Raw genomic sequence first — 24,185 nt, forward strand, 5'->3', positions numbered from 1 at the left:
ACCCTCACGATCAGACATGTTATCCCATATCCTTTGGATAGGGGATAATATGTCTAGAGGCAGAGTACCCCTTTATAGCAGATGGTATGAGAGGAAAAAAAGCTAATTTCTTCCCAAAACAGTGCCGCCTATACTTGTGTGGTATTACTAACTGGCTCAAACTAAAATGAGCTGCAATACCACATAAAACCTGAGGACAGGTGTGGTGCTGTTTTTGGAAGAAATCATCTCTGTTTTTCTAATCCAGGATAAACACTTTAAAGGGGTACTCTGCACCCCTAGACATCTTATCTCCTATCCAAAGGATAGGGGATAACATGTCAGATCTCCGGGGTCCCGCTAATGGGGACCCCCAGGATCTCGGCTGCAGCACCCACCTGTACGGCTTCCACCTCACACCGGCAACACTGGAGGCTTCGGATCCCGAGGATAATGGCGGAAGAGAGTGACGTCACGACTCCGCCCTGTGTGATGTCACGCCCCGCCCCCTCAATGCAAGTCTATGGGAGGTATGTCACGCCCCCTCCCATAGACTTGCATTGAGGGGGCGGGGCGTGATGTCACACAGGGCGGAGTCGTGACGTCACGCTCTTCCGCCATTATGGTCGGGATCTGGAGCCTCCAGCGTTGCCGGTGTGAGGTGGAAGCCAAACAGGTGGGTGCAGAAGCCGAGATCCCGGGGGTCCCCAGCAGCGGGACCCCGGCGATCTGACATCTTAGGATAGGGGATAAGATGTCTAGGGGTGCAGAGTACCCCTTTAAGTGAGAGCCATGACTGGAGCTTGTAACACAGATGACAACACACTTTTACACATACACTATATAAATCAGAAATGACAGACATACCTCCTCAATAATAACTGTTAAACTCTTGCTGAGCTGGTGAGGCACGTCCTCCATTGTTCTCATTACAACAAGGATTCACCTCATCCACCATGGATGCTTCTAATGTTATGGCTGTGGCTATGCTAGTAGATGGAGATGGGGGTCACATCTTGGCTGCTTGGAACAGAAGGTTCATCCTCCTATGGAAAATGTGTCTCAAGGATTTTTTTTTTTTTTTTATAAAAGGTTGATGTGGCTTCTGGTGTCTTCCTGGGGAGTCTCCACACTGAGTTGCACAAGCCGCCATCTTTACTTTTTTCCTGAGTTTAAGTTGTGAGGTAAAGATGTGAGGTAACATTGTGAGGTAAAGATGTGAGGTAATGTTGTGAGGTAAAGATGTGAGGTAACGTTGTGAGGTAAAGATGTGAGGTAATGTTGTGAGGTAAAGATGTGAGGTAACGTTGTGAGGTAAAGATGTGAGGTAATGTTGTGAGGTAAAGATGTGAGGTAACGTTGTGAGGTAAAGATGTGAGGTAAAGATATGAGGAAAAATTGTGAGGTAAAGATGTGAGCAAAAGTTGTGAGGTAAAGTTGTGAGGAAAAGATGTAAGGAACAGATGTCAGTAGGGTTGCCAGCTGGCTGGTATTTTACTGGCACAGCCAGTATTTTGGCTACCCTGACGATATTTTTATGTAAAAAAAAATACCAGCAATGCAATGGTCAGTATTTAGCCAAGCCCCTGCGCTGTGATATGCAGAAAGAATGACGAGAGAGCTTGCCCACCCCCTCAGTGTGAGCTGAGCTCTGATTGGTGGAGACACTTCTCTCTCACACACAGAGTCCCCGCCTCCTCAGTTTGAGCTCAGCTCTGATTGGTGGAGACTTCTCACACACAGAGCCCCTGCTCTCAATGTCATCTGCCTGCAATGTGCTCAGCACAGAGGGAGAAGATTAACCCCCTCCTGCCCGCCATGATACTACACAGTGCAGCTCCTGTAAGTAAAACATGACTAACACTGGGGGAGATTCATGAAAATTTGCTCAGTGGAAAGTCAACTTGTTTCCCATAGCAACCAATCAGATTGCTTCTTTCATTCCTGAAAAGGCCTCTGATAGATAATAGAAGCAATCTGATTGGTTGCTATGGGCAACTGGTCACCTTTTCCTCAGCACAGGTCTAGATGAATCTCCCCCACTGTCACTCATAAGGAGGGGGGAGGAGACCAACACAAATGCAGACTGAGAACACTAAGAATAAGGTTTGTTTGGGTTTTTTTGTTTTTTTTTCCAGGATCTCCTTCTACAACTATAGGACTACAATTCCCAGTGTGGACTGTCTGTTCAGCCTGTGCCCCCTCCAAACTGGGGTGGAGGGGGGGAGGGAAAAGGGGGGGGGGTAGCAGACAGACAGACCACACTGAGAGTTGTAGTACTTGCATTTTTACTCTTTGAAATTCAGTTACCCCATGACTCTGCAGTTTCTGTCTTAGCCTTAGGGCCAGTTCACACATCCTTACTTTGCTGCAGATTTTGATGCCCATTGACTTCAATGGGTAGAATAATCTGCTACAGCAAATCTGCAGCAGAAAATATGCATGTGTGAATGGAGCCGATTTGTTTTCAAACTTGCAGTGTGTATTCCGCAGCAAGTTTCAATGGGTTCTGCAGAGGATTTTCCACAGACAGGCCGCAGAGAGCCCGCCCCCATTCAAACTTATAGCGGGAAACACACCGCGAGTTTGAAAATAAATCTGCCCATGTAAACACATATTTTTCTGTCTTTTGACTTCAATAAGTATGAAAATCAGCAGCAAAACATGCAGTAAAATATTCATTTGTAAATGCACCCATATGCAGAATGATTGCTTGTACAATTCCCAAACTGCAAAAATAACCCACATTAACATATTTGGTATTCCCATAGGAGGAAATGTCCAATTTTAGAAGGTAAAAGCAAAAAAAGAAAAAAGAAATAAGGCAAAACCGCTGCAGGGGGATTAATAATTATGCTAATAATAAATAACGCTAGTGATTGCATGTGTGGTATCGGTAAGATCACTGTAAGATCACTGTATTCAGTCACAGTATGGTCTTAACGACAAGTAAATGTACATCCTGGTGCAATGGTACTTAAGGCATTAGGACGTACATTTACGTCCTGTACATGACGCCAGCACCAGACTGGAGCTCGCATCATGCACAACAGGTCCCGGCTGCTATCAGCAGCCAGGGACCCGCCGGTAATGGCGGACATCAGCGATCGTGCTGATGTCCACCATTAAAGGGGTATTCCGGTGAAAAATATTTTATTTATTTTTTTAAATCAACTGGTGCCAGAAAGTTAAACAGATTTGTAAATTACTTCTGTATAAATATCTTAATCTTTCCAGTACTTATCAGCTGCTGTATGCTCCACAGGAAGTTCTTTTCTTTATTTTCTGTCTGACCACAGTGCTCTCTGCTGACACCTGGAACTGTCCAGAGCAAGAGAGGTTTGCTATGGGGATTTGCTCTTGCTGTGGACAGTTCCTGAAATGGACAGAGGTGTCAGCAGAGAGCACTGTGGTCAGACAGAAAAGAAATTAAAAAAGAAAAGAACTTCCTGTGGAGCATACAGAAGCTGATAGGTACTGGAAGGATCACGATTTTTAAATAGAAGTAATTTAGAAATCTGTTTATCTTTCTGGCACCAGTTTTTTTTTTTTTTTTTTTTTTTTATTCTTTATTTATATTTCAAGCACAAATACAATTACACCCAAAAATATACAAAAACAAGACCAACTTACATCAAATAAAGAAAAAAGAACATCAGAAAAAAAAAAGAAAATAAATCACATTAAACACAAAACCCTCTAACCCCCTCCAGTTGATACTGGCACAAGTTGATGAAAAAAAAAATCCAGCAGAGTACCCCTTTAACCCCTCAGATGCCATGATCAATAAAGATTATCTCAAACAGTGCGGTCGTTATATTGGGTGGTCAGATCGCTCGCGGCCCTGCCCTGGGGATCTGATCATCCAAAATGGCAGATAGAGGTCCCCTTACCTGCCTTCGTCCATCTCCCGGGGTCTTCTGCTCTGGTCTGAGATCGAGCAGACCAGAGCAGAAGATCGCCGATAACACTGATCAGTGCTATGCATATGCATAGCACTGAACAGTATTAGCGATCAAATGATTTACATAAAAATTGTAGAAAAATGTTAAATGTAAAAAAAAAATTTTTTAAATCCCCTCCCCAATAAAAAATTTTATCGTTCCTGTTTCCCACTTTACCCCCCCCCCCAAAAAAAAAAAGCGTAAAGAAAAAAATTACAAATATATTTGGTATCGCCACGTGCATAAATGTCTGAACTCCCATAGACTTCACGAGGGGCCGCTCCAAGTGCTAGGAACAAAATGTTCTGAACGCTGGGGCAGTGGAGTACACCTTTAAGGCCAAAATGGGCTGTGTCCTTAAGGGGTTAATATTGACTTATATTGATTTTTACTCAGTGACGATATAGTGGTATTTTTCAGTTCTAGTATGGCAATGTTATCCAGTCATGGTATTGCGGTATATTTCACTTCTGAAATGGCGGTGTTATCCAGGTATTGAAGTACAGTGATCCCTCAACTTACAATGGCCTCAGGTTACAATAGTTTCAACATACAATGGTCTTTTCTGGACCATTGTAACTTGAAACCAGACTCAACATACAATGTACAGACAGTCCAGATCTGTGAAATGTGTCAATGGCCAGAAGAACTGACCAATCAGAATGGGCATTTTACTGGTAAAACCCCTGAAGCGTATGCACTGACTGGTGTCTGGTAGAGCCCCCTACAGTACAGGGAGGTATTATTCTGTACACTTTACCTGTACCAGGGTTATCTGCTCCTTTGGACACCAGGTGAGGGTGACTCCATGTTACTTTTTAGGACACTGTGTGTACTGTACAGGACCCAGAAGAAGCTCCTGTCCTCTACATAGACCAGTGTTTCCCAAGCAGGGTGCCCCGAGCTGTTGCAAAACTACAACTCCCATCATGCCCAGACAGCCAAAGGCTGTCCGGGCATGATGGGAGTTGTAGTTGTGCAACAGCTGGAGGCTCCCTGCTTGGGAAACACTGACATAGACAGTGATTTACAGCTCCCTGCAGATCTTTCTTACTTTTAAATGTAAGGATTTGCTTTATCTATATTAGTTATCTACTTATTTTTCTTTAATTCTCACTTTTTCCTATTTTTGGATGACATTTTGGTGCCTTTAGAACCAATTACCAGGTTTCCATAGAGTTCTGGTCTCAACATACAATGGTTTCAACATACAATGGTCATCCAATGGAACCAATTAATATTGTAACTTGAGGGACCACTGTATTGTATTGTTCTGGTATGTTGGTGTTATTTAGTCATGATATGGAAGTATTGTTCAGTTCTGAGATGATGATGTTATCCAGTCGTGCTATAGGTGTATTGTTCAGCCCTGGTATGAGAGTGTCATTCAGTCATAGTATGTTGGTATTGTTCAGTTTTGGGATGACGGTGTTATACAGTAACAATATGGTAGTATTGTTCAGTTTCGGTATGTTGGTATTGTTCAGTTCTGGTACAGCAGTGTTACCCACTCATAGAATGGTGGTGTTTTTTTAGTCATGGTATGGTGGTATTGTTCAGTTCTGGTATGGTGGTGTTAGTCAGTCACGGTATGGTGGTATTGTTCAGTTCTGGTATGGTGGTATTAGTCAGTCAAGGTATGGTGGTATTGTTCAGTTCTGGTATGGTGGTGTTAGTCAGTCACGGTATGGTGGTATTGTTCAGTTCTGGTATGGTGGTATTAGTCAGTCACGGTATGGTGGTATTGTTCAGTTCTGGTATGGTGGTGTTAGTCAGTCACGGTATGGTGGTATTGTTCAGTTCTGGTATGGTGGTGTTATTCAGTCACGGTATGGTGATATTATTCAGTCATGGCATGGTGGTATTGTTCAGTTCTGGTATGGTGTTGTTAGTCACGGTATGGTGGTATTATTCAGTCATGGTATAGTGGTATTGTTCAGTTCTGGTATGGTGGTGTTATTCAGTCACGGTATGGTGGTATTATTCAGTCATGGTATGGTGGTATTGTTCAGTTCTGGTATGGTGGTATTATTCAGTCATGGTATGGTGCTATTGTTCAGTTCTGGTATGGTGGTGTTATTCAGTCATGGTATGGTGGTATTGTTCAGTTCTGGTATGGTGGTGTTAGTCAGTCATGGTATGGTGCTATTGTTCAGTTCTGGTATGGTGGTGTTATTCGGTCATGGTATGGTGGTATTGTTCAGTTCTGGTATGGTGGTGTTATTCAGTCACAGTATGGTGGTATTGTTCAGTGCTGGTATGGTGGTGTTAGTCAGTCACGGTATGGTGATATTGTTCAGTGCTGGTATGGCAGTGTTAATCAGTCACAGTATGATGGTATTGATCAGTTTTGGTACGGCGGTGCTATCCAGTCATGGTATGGGGATCTTCAGTTATAGTATTATTTTACGTAAGGTGAATCCCTATATATACATATTGGGGTACTGGGGCACAATCCCCACCAATACTAGTGAAGTTCAAATGAAGAAAAGAAAAGCTGGCCACTCACCATAGTCCATCTTCTTGCTTTTATTGCAGCATAAATATTCACACACCAATACTAATAATCAGCATATATATTTATCAATCGTGCCACTGAAAATGATATAGTATAAATACAAACATGGGGTCTGTATTAAGTTTAAATTTATATATAGGGTCAGTATTTGGTATAAATTCATTTGTAGGGACCAGTATATAGTATATACTGAATCCACAAATGTATATGTGGATTCAGTATGAAGTATAAATTCATATGTAGAGGCCTCTATATTTTTTTTAACATATTTAGAGATTTATAAAAAAAAATGTAAATAAGGAGAAAACATTTTATTGTATGGAGGCATACATACATAGGTGAGCGCCGCATGGGGGCCCCTATGATCCTTTATTTCCCGGGGCCCCATAACTTATCAGTCCACCCGCCTCCCGCTGTGGATCTTGCCGCCTGAATCCTGTGGTGGAGGGGTTAATTTGTAGGTGCTGGGCTGTGGGCTCCACTGATGTCCCTGTTATGATTCGGCTAGCTGGATGTGGATCCACTGTGTCAGCGAGGGATTGGCGTGGACCGTGTCGGTGGACCGGTTCTAGGGTTGCTACTGGTTTTCACCAGAGCCCGCCGCAAAGCGGGATGGTCTTGCTGTGGCGGTAGCAACCAGGTCGTATCCACCGGCAACGGCTCAACCTCGCTGACTGCTGAGAAAGCGTGGGACAGAAGGACTAGGCAGAGGCAAGGTCAGACGTAGCAGAAGGTCGGGGCCGGCGGCAAGGTTCGTAGTCAATGAGGATAGCAGGAGATCTGGAACACAGGCTTTGGACAACACTAAACGCTTTCACTGGCACAGGGCAACAAGATCCGGCAAGGAAGTGCAGGGGAAGTGAGGTAATATGGACAGGGAGCAGGTGGAAGCTAATTAGGCTGATTGGGCCAGGCACCAATCATTGGTGCACTGGCCCTTTAAATCTTTAAGGAGTGGAGCCACGCGCGCCAGGACGTGACAGCCGGGGACTGGGACAGGTGAGTGACTTGGGATGCGATTCGCGAGCGGGCGCGTCCCACTATGCGAATCGCATCCCCGCCGGCAATGTCAGTGCAGCGCTCCCGGTCAGCGGGTCTGACCGGGGCGCTGCAGAGAGAGGAACGCCGCGAGCGCTCCGGGGAGGAGCAGGGACCCGGAGCGCTCGGCGTAACAGTACCCCCCCCCCCCTTAGGTCTCCCCCTCTTTTTGTCGGGATGTTTCTTCATCCGGGATGAGGCCTGTATGAGGGATTTTTGAGTCTCTTTCCAGTTGGTGGAGAAGTCCCGGGAAACCTCATCAACAGCGGGCAAACCAGAAGGCGTGGGAGTGGGGAGGGGGGGAAGAGGGTGAAGGTTGGCACGGGGCAAAGTGTTACCAGGACGGGGGCTATGAGGAGGAGACACAGCATAGTCCTGATAGGCCTTGGGGAGACCAGGTAAAGGAGGAGACACTGAGGTTTGACTGACGGGACTGGGAACAGACGTGAGGCATTTTTTATGGCAAGAAGCACCCCAGCTCTTGATCTCCCCGGTGGTCCAATCAAGGGTAGGAGAGTGGCGTTGGAGCCATGGCAGACCAAGGAGGACTTCAGAGGTGCAGTTGGGCAATACAAAAAGTTCAATTTTTTCGTGATGCCGTCCGATGCTCATGAGCAGGGGTTCTGTGCGATAATGCACGGTGCAGTCCAATTTAACTCCGTTGACCGAAGAAATGTAGAGCGGCTTGACGAGACGGGTCACCGGGATGCAGAATTTATTCACCAAAGAGTCCAGAATAAAATTTCCAGAAGCACCCGAGTCCATGCAGGCCACGGCTGAGAAGGAGGAGTTGGCAGAAGGAGAAATCCGCACGGGCACAGTGAGACATGGAGAAGCAGACTTTGTACCAAGAGACGCCATGCCCACGTGAGCTGGGTGAGTGCGTGCGTTTCCCAGACGTGGAGGACGAATAGGGCAATGCACCAAGAAATGTTCGGTACTGGCGCAGTACAGACATAAATTTTTATCCCTACGGCAAGTCCTCTCTTCATGGGTCAGGCGAGACCGATCCACTTGCATAGCCTCCTCGGCGGGAGGCACAGGGGTAGATTGCAAAGGAAACTGTGAGAGAGGTGCCCAGAGATCAAGGTCTTTTTCCTGGCGGAGCTCCTGCTGTCTCTCAGAAAAACACATGTCAATGCGGGTGGCCAAATGGATAAGTTCTTGCAGGTTGGCAGGAATCTCTCGTGCGGCCAGCACATCCTTGATGTTACTAGATAGGCCTTTTTTAAAGGTCGCGCAGAGAGCCTCGTTATTCCAAGATAATTCGGAAGCGAGAGTACGAAATTGTATGGCGTACTCGCCTACTGAAGAATTACCCTGGACCAGGTTCAGCAGGGCAGTCTCGGCAGAAGAAGCTCGGGCTGGTTCCTCGAAGACACTACGGACTTCAGCTAAGAAGGACTGGACTGTGGCTGTGGCAGTATCATTGCGGTCCCAGAGCGGTGTGGCCAAAAGACAAGGCCTTTCCAGACAGAAGACTCACTACGAACGCCACCTTAGACCGTTCTATAGGAAATTGGTCCGACAACATCTCCATATGTAGGGAACATTGAGACAAGAAGCCACGGCAGAGTCTAGAGTCCCCATCAAATTTGTCCGGCAGGGACAAGCGGAGGCTAGGAGCGGCCACTCGCTGCGGAGGAGGTGCAGGAGCTGGCGGAGGAGATGATTGCTGATGTAGCAGTGGCAGAAGTTGCTGTAACGTGGCGGTCAACTGTGACAGCTGCTGTCCTTGTTGGGCAATTTGCTGCGATTGCTGGGCGACCACCGTGGTTAGGTCAGCGAGGCTTGGCAGCGGCAACTCAGCGGGATCCATGGCCGGATCTACTGTTATTATTCGGCTAGCTGGATGTGGATCCACTGTGTCAGCGAGGGATTGGCGTGGACCGTGTCGGTGGACGGGTTCTAGGGTTGCTACTGGTTTTCACCAGAGCCCGTCGCAAAGCGGGATGGTCTTGCTGCGGCGGTAGCAACCAGGTCGTATCCACCGGCAACGGCTCAACCTCGCTGACTGCTGAGAAGGCGTGGGACAGAAGGACTAGGCAGAGGCAAGGTCAGACGTAGCAGAAGGTCGGGGCAGGCGGCAAGGTTCGTAGTCAATGAGGATAGCAGGAGATCTGGAACACAGGCTTTGGACAACACTAAACGCTTTCACTGGCACAAAGCAACAAGATCCGGCAAGGAAGTGCAGGGGAAGTGAGGTAATATGGACAGGGAGCAGGTGGAAGCTAATTAGGCTGATTGGGCCAGGCACCAATCATTGTTGCACTGGCCCTTTAAATCTTAGAGAGCTGGCGCGCGCGCACCCTAAGGAGTGGAGCCGCGCGCGCCAGGACGTGACAGCCGGGGACCGGGACAGGTGAGTGACTTGGGATGTGATTCGCGAGCGGGCACGTCCCGCTATGCGAATCGCATCCCCGCCGGCAATGTCAGTGCAGCGCTCCCGGTCAGCGGGTCTGACGGGGGCGCTGCAGAGAGAGGAACGCCGCGAGCGCTCCGGGGAGGAGCAGGGACCCGGAGCGCTCGGCGTAACAGTCCCTTACATGGGGACTGGTCCAAGCCAATGCAAATCAGGTGGTCAGATAAAAAACGAGCATGGGGCATGAGAAACAGCAGCTGCAGCAGTAAGGAATGCACCCTACTTTGGTGAGCTGAGGCCAGGGTGGGAGATTGGGGCACAGTATTTGGAGGGGGGGGATGATGATGAGGAGGGACAGTATTGAGGGAGGAAGATGCACACCGTGCTTCCTCCTCATCATTATCTCCCCACCCCCATACTGTGCCGAGCTGGGATGCTAGGAATTGAAGTTAGTTACTAACTGCGACTCCAAAATTTAAAGTCCCATCAAAACAAAAATGGTACCATTAACCCCTTAACGACACAGGATGTAAATGTACGTCCCGATGCCCTGGTACTTAACACACCAGGACATACATTTACATCCTATACATGACGCGATCACCGGACCAGTGCTCACAGGGACCCCCGGGTAATGGCGGGTAAAAAAAAAACAAATGTTTTTTAAAAGACCCTCCCTCAATAAAAATTTAAATGGCACCTTTTTCCTATTTTATCCCAAAAAGCATAAAAAAATTATGATTAATAAACATATTTTGTATCGCCGTGTGCGTAAATGTCCGAACTATCAAAACATAATGTTAATTATCCCGTATGGTGAATGACGTAAACGTTACAAAAAAAAGTCCAAAATTGCTGCGATCAAAAAGCGAAATAAAAGCAAAAGAGGTACTGATACTCATACCACCCTATATATGTCTAAGGAAAAATTAGAAAGTTACAGGTGGTCAAAATAGAGTGATTTTAAACATACTAATTTTGTTTAACCTCTTAAGGATGTAGGACGTACCTGTACGCCCTACGCCCGGTCCCGGTGTTAAAAACGGGGTCACACCGTGACCCCGCATCACACCTGCTCAGTCCCGGCTGCTATTCATAGCCGGGACCCTGGGCTAACAGCGTGCGGCACCGATCGTTGTGCCGCGCACTGTTAACCCTTCAGATGATCAAAGTTGACCGCCACGTCTGAAAACGAAAGTAAACGCTTCCCGGCAGCTCAGTCGGGCTGATTGGGACATCGCTATAAAATTGCGATGTTCCGATCAGCTGGGACGCAGACGGAGGTCTCCTTACCTGTGTCCGATCGTCGATTGATTGCTCCAAGTCTGAGCTACAGGCTTCAGCAATCAAGCACCTATCTCACTGATCCGTGCAAAGCTATGGCTTTGCAGGGATCAGCATAAGAGATCAGTGTGTGCAGTGCTATAGCTCCCTATGGGAGCTATAGCACTGCAAAAAAAAAGTAAAAAAAAAAAGTTAACAATCATTTAACCCCTTCCCTAATAAAAGTTTGAATCCCCCCCCCCCTTTTCCCATAAAAAAAAAAAAAACAGTGTAAATAAAAATAAATATGGAGCCGGATGAGAGAATACAGACTTGTCGGGATGTAGGGTATTTAGGGTGTTGCTGTTCTGAATAGTTAAGGGCGCTGTTAACCCTTGTCACTCGTGACGCCAAGGTGAGGGTTAAATGCTGCGTTTCTTGATAGGCCTATTGCCACCCTTCCCAAGAGCAATAGGTGATGCAGAAATAAAGGATTGTCCACAACCACTGTTAACTGAAAACTTGCTGGAACTTTTACTGAAGAATTTCTGTACATGTGGTAATAGTAACAGTCCAGATAACAGAGTCTCTTTAGATATAGCTTGAGCAGCGATTGACAGTCGGTTGGGATCAGGTAAGCCCAATTTAGCTTTTTAAGGATTGTATAGCAGAGATCCGCTTGATTTAGGGGAGTATTTAGGTCCAGTGATCTTGCGATGAGTAGCGGGGAATTGCTTAGTCTATGCGCTATGTTAGAGGCCTAGGCCACAAGGCTTTGGCCTAGTAAATCGTCTTGTAAGCTGCGGAGGTCCTACCTACCTCTTCAAGAGTCAGCAACCCAAGAGAGAAGAGAGCGAACAAGATGGCGCAGGTCCCTTATATGGGCAGGGGCTGGCCGTTTTTGATTGGTCCGTAACGACTGTCACTCACCGTTACAGTGCATTGTGGGTAAACACGTCACGAGAACCTCCAAAGGTCCTGTAGCAAAATCATGTTCTAACCTAATCACGTGACCCACAGGTCCTGCTACGCTCTGAACAGGTAGATAACTAAATATACACATATTTATATTAATAAGAACTGCCATGTAGTCATCGACTAAGTGAAAGGTGACAAGGGGAAAATTACAAAAGAGGGACCCCTACGTCCTAGGGACTATGACTACGGGGACCTCTATACAAGTAAGGTATACAATACGGTACCGGAACACCACATAAAAATAAACATATGTGGTATCGCCGCGTACGAAAATGTCCGAATTATAAAAATAGTTAATTAAATCGCACGGTCAATGACGTGCGTGCAAAAAAAATTCCAAAGTCCAAAATTGTGTATTTTTGGTCACTTTTTATATCATGAAAAAATGAATAAAAAGCGATCAAAAAGTCTGATCAATACAAAAATGGTACCGATAAAAACTTCAGAACACGGCGCAAAAAATAAGTCCTCATACCGGCCTGTACGCGAAAAAATAAAAAAGTTATATGGGTTAGAAGATGAGAATTTTTTAAATATTAATTTTCCTGCATGTAGTTATGATTTTTTCCGAAGTACAACAATATCCAATATATATAAGTAGGGTATCATTTTAACCGTATGGACCTACAGAAAAATGATAAGGTGTTATTTTTACCGAAAAGTGCACTGCTTAGAAACGGAAGCCCCCAAAATGTACAAAATGAAATTTTTTCTTCAATTTTGTCGTACAATTAATTTTTTTTCCGTTTCGCCGTGGATTTTTGGGTAAAATGACTGATGTAGGGCGTACCTGTAGAATTGATGACGCAAAAAAATAAGCCATCATATGGAATTTTATGTGCAAAATTGAAAGCGGTATGATTTTTAGAAGGTGATGAGGAAAAAATGAAAATGCATAAACGGAAAAACCCTGCGTCCTTAAGGGGTTAAAAAGTTTAAAAGTTTTATATTTTTTTTAAAGCCGCACAATAATAGAAAAGCATATAACAAGGGTATCATTTTAATCGTATTGACCAAAGAATAAAAACATTAATTTTTTACTGTAAAGTGTACAGCGTGTACAGTTTTAGAGAGTGTGAGAGCAATAACACTAAATTTGAGACACCTGCTCCCCATTCACACTTGTAACTGTTACGCCGAGCGCTCCGGGTTCCCGCTCCTCCCCGGAGCGCTCGCTTCTCCCCCTCCGCTGCAGCGCTCCGGTCACGTCCTCTGACCCGGGGCGCTGCGATCCTGCTGCCAGCCGGGATGCGATTCGCGATGCGGGTAGCGCCCGCTCGCGATGCGCACCCCGGCTCCCCTACCTGACTCGCTCCCCGTCTGTTCTGTCCCGGCGCGCGCGGCCCCGCTCCCTAGGGCGCGCGCGCGCCGGGTCTCTGCGATTTAAAGGGCCACTGCGCCGCTGATTGGCGCAGTGGTTCCAATTAGGGTTATCACCTGTGCACTCCCTATATTACCTCACTTCCCTTGCACTCCCTTGCCGGATCTTGTTGCCTTAGTGCCAGTGAAAGCGTTCCTTGTGTGTCCCTTGCCAGTGTTTCCAGACCTTCTGCCGTTGCCCCTGACTACGATCCTTGCTGCCTGCCCCGACCTTCTGCTACGTCCGACCTTGCTTCTGCCTACTCCCTTGTACCGCGCCTATCTTCAGCAGCCAGAGAGGTGAGCCGTTGCTAGTGGATACGACCTGGTCACTACCGCCGCAGCAAGACCATCCCGCTTTGCGGCGGGCTCTGGTGAATACCAGTAGTGGCTTAGAACCGGTCCACTAGCACGGTCCACGCCAATCCCTCTCTGGCACAGAGGGTCCACTACCTGCCAGCCGGCATCGTGACAGTAGATCCGGCCATGGATCCCGCTGAAGTTCCTCTGCCAGTTGTCGCTGACCTCACCACGGTGGTCGCCCAGCAGTCACAACAGATTGCGCAACAAGGCCAACAGCTGTCTCAACTGACCGTTATGCTACAACAGTTGCTACCACAGCTTCAGCAGTCATCTCCTCCGCCAGCTCCTGCACCTCCTCCGCAGCGAGTGGCCGCTCCTGGGATACGCTTATCCTTGCCGGATAAATTTGATGGGGACTCTAAGTTTTGCCGTGGCTTCCTTTCCCAATGTTCCCTGCATCTGGAGATGATGTCGGACCTGTTTCCCACTGAAAGGTCTAAGGTGGCTTTCGTAGTCAGTCTTCTGTCCGGAAAAGCCCTGTCATGGGCCACACCGCTCTGGGACCGCAATGACCCCGTCACTGCCTCTGTACACTCCTTCTTCTCGGAAATCCGAAGTGTCTTTGAGGAACCTGCCCGAGCCTCTTCTGCTGAGACTGCCCTGTTGAACCTGGTCCAGGGTAATTCTTCCGTTGGCGAGTATGCCGTACAATTCCGTACACTTGCTTCTGAATTGTCCTGGAATAATGAGGCCCTCTGCGCGACCTTCAAAAAAGGCCTATCCAGCAACATTAAAGATGTTCTGGCCGCACGAGAAATTCCTGCTAATCTACATGAACTTATTCACCTAGCCACTCGCATTGACATGCGTTTTTCTGAAAGGCGTCAGGAACTCCGTCAAGATATGGACTCTGTTCGCACGAGGCGTTTCGTCTCCTCGGCTCCTCTCTCCTCTGGTACCCTGCAATCTGTTCCTGTGCCTCCCGCCGTGGAGGCTATGCAGGTCGACCGGTCTCGCCTGACACCTCAAGAGAGGACACGACGCCGTATGGAGAACCTCTGCCTGTACTGTGCTAGTACCGAACACTTCCTGAGGGATTGTCCTATCCGTCCTCCCCGCCTGGAAAGACGTACGCTGACTCCGCACAAAGGTGAGACAGTCCTTGATGTCTACTCTGCTTCTCCACGTCTTACTGTGCCTGTGCGGATGTCTGCCTCTGCCTTCTCCTTCTCTACAGTGGCCTTCTTGGACTCTGGATCTGCAGGAAATTTTATTTTGGCCTCTCTCGTCAACAGGTTTAACATCCCAGTGACCAGTCTCGCCAGACCCCTCTACATCAATTGTGTAAATAATGAAAGATTGGACTGTGCCATACGTTTCCGCACGGAGCCCCTTCTTATGAGCATCGGATCTCATCATGAGAGGATTGAACTTTTGGTCCTCCCCAATTGCACCTCGGAGATTCTCCTTGGACTTCCCTGGCTTCAACTTCATTCTCCAACCCTGGATTGGTCCACTGGGGAGATCAAGAGTTGGGGGTCCTCTTGTTCCAAGAACTGTCTAAAACCGGTTCCCAATAACCCTTGCCGTAACTCTGTGGTTCCTCCAGTAACCGGTCTCCCTAAGGCCTATATGGACTTCGCGGATGTTTTCTGCAAAAAACAAGCTGAGACTCTACCTCCTCACAGGCCTTATGATTGCCCTATCGACCTCCTCCCGGGTACTACTCCACCCCGGGGCAGAATTTATCCTCTCTCTGCCCCAGAGACTCTTGCCATGTCCGAATACGTCCAGGAGAATCTAAAAAAGGGCTTTATCCGTAAATCCTCCTCTCCTGCCGGAGCCGGATTTTTCTTTGTGTCCAAAAAAGATGGCTCCCTACGTCCTTGCATTGACTACCGCGGTCTTAATAAAATCACGGTTAAGAACCGCTACCCCTTACCCCTCATCTCTGAACTCTTTGATCGCCTCCAAGGTGCCCACATCTTCACTAAATTGGACTTAAGAGGCGCCTATAACCTCATCCGCATCAGAGAGGGGGACGAGTGGAAAACGGCATTTAACACCAGAGATGGACACTTTGAGTATCTGGTCATGCCCTTTGGACTGTGCAATGCCCCTGCCGTCTTCCAAGACTTTGTCAATGAAATTTTTCGTGATCTGTTATACTCCTGTGTTGTGGTATATCTGGACGATATCCTAATTTTTTCTGCCAATCTAGAAGAACACCGCCAGCATGTCCGTATGGTTCTTCAGAGACTTCGTGACAACCAACTCTATGCCAAAATTGAGAAATGTCTGTTTGAATGCCAATCTCTTCCTTTTCTAGGATATTTGGTCTCTGGCCAGGGACTACAGATGGATCCAGACAAACTCTCTGCCGTCTTAAATTGGCCACGCCCCTCCGGACTCCGTGCTATCCAACGCTTTTTGGGGTTCGCCAATTATTACAGGCAATTTATTCCACATTTTTCTACCATTGTGGCTCCTATCGTGGCTTTAACCAAGAAAAATGCTGATCCCAAGTCTTGGCCTCCTCAAGCAGAGGACTCCTTTAAACGACTCAAGTCTGCCTTTTCTTCGGCTCCCGTGCTCTCCAGACCTGACCCTTCCAAACCCTTCCTATTGGAGGTTGATGCCTCCTCAGTAGGAGCTGGAGCTGTTCTTCTACAAAAAAATTCTTCCGGGCATGCTGTCACTTGTGGTTTTTTCTCTAGGACCTTCTCTCCAGCGGAGAGGAACTACTCCATCGGGGATCGAGAGCTTCTAGCCATTAAATTAGCACTTGAGGAATGGAGGCATCTGCTGGAGGGATCAAGATTTCCTGTCATTATCTACACCGACCACAAGAACCTCTCCTACCTCCAGTCGGCCCAACGGCTGAATCCTCGCCAGGCCCGGTGGTCTCTGTTCTTTGCCCGATTTAATTTTGAGATTCACTTTCGTCCTGCCGATAAGAACATTAGGGCCGATGCTCTCTCTCGTTCCTCGGATGCCTCAGAAGTTGATCTCCCTCCGCAACACATCATTCCACCTGACTGCCTGATCTCCACTTCTCCTGCCTCCATCAGGCAGACTCCTCCAGGAAAGACCTTTGTTTCTCCACGCCAACGCCTCGGAATCCTCAAATGGGGTCACTCCTCCCATCTCGCAGGTCATGCGGGCATCAAGAAATCTGTGCAACTCATCTCCCGCTTCTATTGGTGGCCGACTCTGGAGACGGATGTTGGGGACTTTGTGCGAGCCTGCACTATCTGTGCCCGGGATAAGACTCCTCGCCAGAAGCCCGCTGGTTTTCTTCATCCTCTGCCTGTCCCCGAACAGCCTTGGTCTCTGATTGGTATGGATTTTATTACTGATTTACCCCCTTCCCGTGGTAACACCGTTATTTGGGTGGTCGTTGATCGATTCTCCAAAATGGCACATTTCGTCCCTCTTCCTGGTCTTCCTTCTGCGCCTCAGTTGGCTAAACAATTTTTTGTACACATTTTTCGTCTTCACGGGTTGCCTACGCAGATTGTCTCGGATAGAGGGGTCCAATTCGTGTCTAAATTCTGGAGAGCTCTCTGTAAACAACTCAAGATTAAATTAAATTTTTCCTCTGCATATCATCCCCAGTCCAATGGACAAGTAGAAAGAATTAACCAGATCCTGGGTGATTATTTGCGACATTTTGTTTCCTCCCGCCAGGATGACTGGGCAGATCTCCTTCCATGGGCCGAATTCTCGTATAACTTCAGGGTCTCTGAATCTTCCTCCAAATCCCCATTTTTCGTGGTGTACGGCCGTCACCCTCTTCCCCCCCTCCCTACCCCCTTGCCCTCTGGTCTGCCCGCTGTGGATGAAATTTCTCGTGACCTTTCCATTATATGGAGAGAGACCCAAAATTCTCTCTTACAGACTTCTTCACGCATGAAGAGATTCGCGGATAAGAAAAGAAGAGCTCCCCCCGTTTTTTCCCCTGGAGACAAGGTATGGCTCTCCGCTAAATATGTCCGCTTCCGTGTCCCTAGCTACAAGTTGGGACCACGCTATCTTGGTCCTTTCAAAATTTTGTGTCAAATTAATCCTGTCTCTTATAAACTTCTTCTTCCTCCTTCTCTTCGTATCCCTAATGCCTTTCACGTCTCTCTTCTCAAACCACTCATCCTCAACCGTTTTTCTCCCAAATCTGTTCCTCCCACTCCTGTTTCCGGCTCCTCGGACGTCTTCTCGGTCAAGGAGATTTTGGCTGCCAAAAAGGTCAGAGGGAAAAATTTTTTTTTAGTAGACTGGGAGGGTTGTGGTCCTGAAGAGAGATCCTGGGAACCTGAGGACAACATCCTTGACAAAAGTCTGCTCCTCAGGTTCTCAGGCTCCAAGAAGAGGGGGAGACCCAAGGGGGGGGGTACTGTTACGCCGAGCGCTCCGGGTTCCCGCTCCTCCCCGGAGCGCTCGCTTCTCCCCCTCCGCTGCAGCGCTCCGGTCACGTCCTCTGACCCGGGGCGCTGCGATCCTGCTGCCAGCCGGGATGCGATTCGCGATGCGGGTAGCGCCCGCTCGCGATGCGCACCCCGGCTCCCCTACCTGACTCGCTCCCCGTCTGTTCTGTCCCGGCGCGCGCGGCCCCGCTCCCTAGGGCGCGCGCGCGCCGGGTCTCTGCGATTTAAAGGGCCACTGCGCCGCTGATTGGCGCAGTGGTTCCAATTAGGGTTATCACCTGTGCACTCCCTATATTACCTCACTTCCCTTGCACTCCCTTGCCGGATCTTGTTGCCTTAGTGCCAGTGAAAGCGTTCCTTGTGTGTCCCTTGCCAGTGTTTCCAGACCTTCTGCCGTTGCCCCTGACTACGATCCTTGCTGCCTGCCCCGACCTTCTGCTACGTCCGACCTTGCTTCTGCCTACTCCCTTGTACCGCGCCTATCTTCAGCAGCCAGAGAGGTGAGCCGTTGCTAGTGGATACGACCTGGTCACTACCGCCGCAGCAAGACCATCCCGCTTTGCGGCGGGCTCTGGTGAATACCAGTAGTGGCTTAGAACCGGTCCACTAGCACGGTCCACGCCAATCCCTCTCTGGCACAGAGGGTCCACTACCTGCCAGCCGGCATCGTGACAGTAACCTTGTAACACTAACAAGTCACATGACATTGGGGAGGGAAAATGGCTAATTGGGCCCAATTTGGACATTTCCACTTAGGGGTGTACTCGCTTTTGTTGCCAAAGTTTAGACATTAATGGCTGTGAATTAAGCTGTTTTTAGGGGACATAACATTAAACACTGTTATACAGGCAGTGCACTCACTACCTTACAATGTATTAAATAATTACAAAAATGTGAAAAGTGTACTCACTTATGTTAGATACTGGAGTTAAAGGGGTACTCCCCTGGAAAACATTTCTTTTTAAACCAACTGGTGCTAGAAAGTTGTACAGATTTGTAAATTACTTCTATAAAAAAAAATGTAATCCTTCCTGTACTTATCAGCTGTTGTATGCTCCAGAGGAAGTTCTTTTCTTTTTGAATTTCCTTTCTGTCTGACCACAGTGCTCTCTGCTGATACCTCTGTCCATTTTAGAAACTGTCCAGAGCATTATAGGTTTGCTATGGGGATTTGCTTTTACTCTGGACAGTTCCTAAAATGGACAGAGGTGTCAGCAGAGAGCACTGTGGTCAGACAGAAAGTAAATTCAAAAAGAAAAGAACTTCTTCTGGAATATACAGTAGCTGATAAGTACTGGAAGGATTAAGATTTTTAAAGTAATTTACAAATGTTTACTTTTACTTTTTAACTTTCTGGTACCTTTTGATTTAAAAAAACAAAAAAAGTTTTCCAGCGGTGTCTAAAGTGGTAATGCCAGAAATCGGCTTGATCACCGATGTCCAGCACTAGCGGTTAGTCTGGGCTGCTAATAGCAGACATTACTCACCAACTTTGAAGAAAGCTCAGCTCCTGAACTATCGTAGGTAGAATGTACATGTACATCCTGTGTCCTCTAGCGGTTAAAGAAAAATAAAACAAATAAGAAACTCCCCTTGCCCTGATACTCCCATGATGCGCTGCTTTGCCTTCTGCTGGATGCTGCTTGTCACGCACGTGGCATGAAACAGTGATTTCATCAGGCATCTGTGTCGTGCAGATGTCTGCTTCGGATGACTAGTAGGCCGAAAGCCTAATACAGCCTGTGGCTTACAAGTCAACGTCTTGGAGCTGAGCATTCTGATAGAGTTAACCTGTGTCTCAACCTGTGTTTCAGAGACAGGTAAAAGTTGTGCTTGCCAGGGGTCGGGGTATATCTCCTGGATACCTAGGAAACCCTTCTCCCTGAATGGCCTGGTCATGTTTGCACTCCCTGTGACCACGATCACTACACCCTTGCCAGGATCCACCAAAATTTTATATGAAGAATCAGTAATGGGCAATCGTTGTCGTCCACAGAAATGCCTCCTAATGGGACCGAACCTGAGCAATGGGGATGAAGTATTTCTATTTTACTAAGAGATGCCACTGCTACAGTCCTACAGAGTTTTTCATCCTGGTGCTGGGGGGGGGTTAATCCGCCACTTCAGGAGACACCAGTGTAATAAATGGTGTATGGCAGGTAAGGATTCTCCTGTTATAGATTTTGCACTGGCTAACATAAGTTCACTATGCTCAGGCAGACAAAGGTAACCCATTCTCTCTAAAAGACACCTTAGATGCGGTGGACACTGTTGAACATCCTACCTAAGAGGTTTAACGGGTTAAAAGGCTGAGAACTGAGGTTTTTTTTTTTCTTTTTAATACCAGCCATTAGAGTTTAGATGTCAATCACCTCAGCCTAGGCATTAATCATGTTGTAACTGCAAATATGGAAATAAAATACTGGCAATGACTCAATGTCGCAAACTGGGTCAAAGCACACTATAAACATCAAATTAAGGACCAACTACAAAAGGTTAATACAAACACATGAACATACTTTATTAACACCTTAAAAGGGTACTCCGCTGCACACAACTTATCCCCTTTCCAAAGAATAGGGGATAAGATGTTAGATCGCCGGGGGGGGGGGGGGGGGTCGATCTCCGGTCTGGCAGCTGTGGCATCTGGAACACGGAAGCTTGCAGCTTCCGCATTTGTGATGTCATGCCATGCCCCCTCTATTCATGTCTATGGGAGAGGGCGTGACGGCATCACGGTTCCCCTGCTCTGCCCAGACTACTCTGGGTGGGCTGAGCAGGGGAACCGAACTTTAACCCCCCGCCCCCCATCTGCTATTGGTTGGTCGATTGTGACCGAAAAATAGCACGGATAGGAGGGGTGGTACACCTGCCACCTCACTGCTATCCCTTCAGGGGGATCGGGGGTGTCTTGGTGTCTTGTATTTTCTGGGTCACCAGAGACCCATATGACCTGGAATTGCCTCAGATGGCCAAGCTGAATTGACCTTGATTGTCTCAGGACCCCCCTCGGCGATGTGCCGGGATGCCTGCTGAATGATTTCAGCAGGCATCCCGGTCCTGTCCCCGACCGGCTAGCGACGGGGACCGAAATTTCCACGGGCCTACCTGTACGCCCCGCATCCTTAAGGACTCAGGATGCAGGGCGTATGCATATGCCCTGCGTCCTGAAAAGGTTAAAGGTACAAAACACTATATACACTTTACATTAATTATCATAGACATTTAACACTATTCACGGAACATAGGTACAGGGGAGCCCAGGGGTCACTGAATAGAGTCTGCCTAACTGGGCAGCAAGGGTACAGGGGTACAACTCCTGTACTGGGCCACCACAAACTCCCCCTCTTAACAACAGCCATCCACGGTGCCCAGTCCTGGAGGGCGGACGAATATGAAGTGGCCACTGAGGCCTGGTGAGAGCAACAAATAGTTCCTGGGGCATTTCACTAATTTCTTTCACAGGGTTGGTGAACAAATAATCTGGGGAAGAGTCCAGGTGGCATTGCAATTATCATCCATACATGCTCCATGTTGTGAGGGTATTAAGAACTGGGACAATAAGAGGAAAACATAATACTTGGTTCAGATGAGACTGCCTGAGGCTCTCTACCCGAATGCCTGTGCTCATGGGGCCCTTCGGCTTTTAGCTACTTTTCCCCATAGCATTATACAAGTAAATACACATTTTCTGACTACATATGACAATATTACCTATATACACAGTAGCTCTGTCACTGTACGTGTTACTTACACCTCCAGGAGAACTCTCTGGCCACAAGAGTACCCTGTACACGATGGACAGGAAAATAATTAGACATTAGACATTAAATGACTATTATGGACTGAATGTTTAGACTGGTTAACTACAGTCCTAACTTATTATATGACATTTGACTATTTAGATACATAAACACTATGTACACTACTCAAAAAAATAAAGGGAACACTTAAACAACACAATGTAACTCTAAGTCAATCACACTTCTGTGAAATCACACTGTCCACTCAGGAAGCAACAATGATTGACAATCAATTTCACATGCTGTTGTGCAAATGGTACAGGCAACAGGTGAAAATTATAGGCAAGGTGCTTTCACTCTGGTGGTAAAATGAGACGGAGTCTACAACCCGCACAAGTGGCTTGGTAGTGCAGCTCATCCAGGATGGCACATCAATGTGAGCTGTGGCAAGAAGGTTTGCTGTGCCTGTCAGCGTAGTGTCCAGAGCATGGAGGCGCTACCAGGAGACAGGCCTGTACATCAGGAGGAGGACGTGGAGGAGGCCCTAGGAGGGCAACAACCCAGCAGCAGGACCGCTACCTCAGCCATTGTGCAAGAAGGAGCAGGACAAGCACTGTCAGAGCCCTGCAAAATGACCTCCAGCAGGCTACAAATGTGCATGTATCCACTCAAACGGTCAGAAACAGACTCCATGAGGGTGGTATGAGGGCCCGACATCCACAGGTGGGGGTTGTGCTTACAGCCCAACACCATGCAGGATGTTTGGCATTTTTCCAGAGAACACCAAGATTGGCAAATTCACCACTGGCGCCATGTGCTCTTCACAGATGAAAACAGGTTCACACTGAGCACATGTGACAGACGTGACAGAGTCTAAAAACGGCGTGGAGAACGCTCTGCTGCCTGCAACATCCTCCAGCACGACCGGTTTGGTGGTGGGTCAGTAATGGTGTGGGGTGGCATTTCTTTGGGGGGGCCGCACAGCCCTCCATGTGCTTTCCAGAGGTAGCCTGACTGCCATTAGGTCCCGAGATGAAATCCTCAGACCCCTTGTGAGACCATATGCTGGGTTGGCCCTGGGTTCCTCCTAATGCAAAACAATGCTAGATCTCATGTGGATGGAGTGTGTCAGCAGTTCCTGCAAGAGGAAGGCATTGATGTTAGGGACTGGCCCGCCTGTTCCCCAGACCTTAATCCGATTAAGCACATCTGGGACATCATGTCTCGCTCCCTCCACCAACGCCACATTGCACCACAGACTGTCCAGGAGTTGACGGATGCTTTAGTCCAGGTCTGGGAGGAAATTCCTCAGGAGACCATCTGCCACCTCATCAGGAGCATGCCCAGGTGTTGTAGGGAGGTCATATGGGCATGTGGGACACACACACACTACTGAGCCTCATTTTAACTTGTTTTAAGGACATTACATCAAAGTTGGATCTGCCTGTAGTGTTGTTCTTCACTTTGATTTTAAGTGTGACTCCCTATCCAGACCTCCATGGGTTGATAAATTTGATTTCCATTGATAATTTTTGTGTGATTTTGTTGTCAGCACATTCAGCTATGTAAAGACGAAAGTATTTCATACGATTAGTTCATTCAGATCTAGGATGTGCTAACTTAGTGTTCCCTTTATTTTTTTGAGCAGTTTACATCACTGCCTAACTGTACATGAAATTACATCAGAAGTAATTATGCTATACTAACTAGACATTAGTATACTATGAACAAATAACTTTTGTACAAGGGCATTGTTACTCCCTATATTTTGCAGGTATCTGTCCCGTGTGAACCTTTGGGACCTGTGCAACACCACCTCTGGGGAGCTTGGAACTGATGGAACTTCAGCAGGCTTGTCTTCGGCAAATAGTGGAGCTAGAATTTGTTTAGGAATTATTGGAATCAGAACTGCTGGCACTTGTATTGGAGAGGTTGGAGCCATTGCTGGCCCTCTGGAGACAGGTGTATAAGCTGGAGCCAACAGTGATAGAGCAGGGACTGGCGTTTTGTTGGATTAGTCCCGGAGTTTGAGGCAAACAGAAGATTGCTGGCTGACTTGAAGAGAACATAGGGAAATCCATGGATTGGTGGATCAATTCACCAGGAACATATTACTTCACTTGTCTGACATCTGGAGGAGGCAGTGGTGGGAGTACAGGTAAATCTTCTTTAAGACAGATCTTGATACGATTTTGGTGGACGACTTGTGGCTCATACCCAGGCTTCTGGAATTCGTACACATCGGACTCGGGAAAGGGTATAGCCATCACCATGTAG

At 47.5% G+C, this 24,185-nt stretch overlaps 1 protein-coding gene across 5 annotated transcripts in view; it reads left to right on the plus strand.

The window, feature by feature from the left end:
* Positions 1–580: 580 nt before the first annotated feature.
* The window catches only part of LOC130267399 (protocadherin gamma-B3-like), a 112,087-nt gene continuing 88,482 nt past the window's right edge, over positions 581–24,185 (plus strand). For 2 of the 5 annotated variants that reach the window (XM_056517152.1, XM_056517153.1), the window contains exon 1: positions 581–655. In XM_056517152.1, coding sequence (XP_056373127.1) covers positions 602–655 — 54 coding nt within the window. In that variant the 5' untranslated portion in view covers positions 581–601. Of the gene's footprint in view, positions 656–2,004; positions 2,086–11,705; positions 11,739–24,185 lie in introns of those variants that run through there. The other 3 variants (XM_056517154.1, XM_056517155.1, XM_056517160.1) reach the window with 3 other exon arrangements.

The sequence above is a fragment of the Hyla sarda genome, chromosome 4, assembly GCF_029499605.1.
Source record: "Hyla sarda isolate aHylSar1 chromosome 4, aHylSar1.hap1, whole genome shotgun sequence".
In the NCBI taxonomy this organism is placed as follows: Eukaryota; Metazoa; Chordata; class Amphibia; order Anura; family Hylidae; genus Hyla; species Hyla sarda.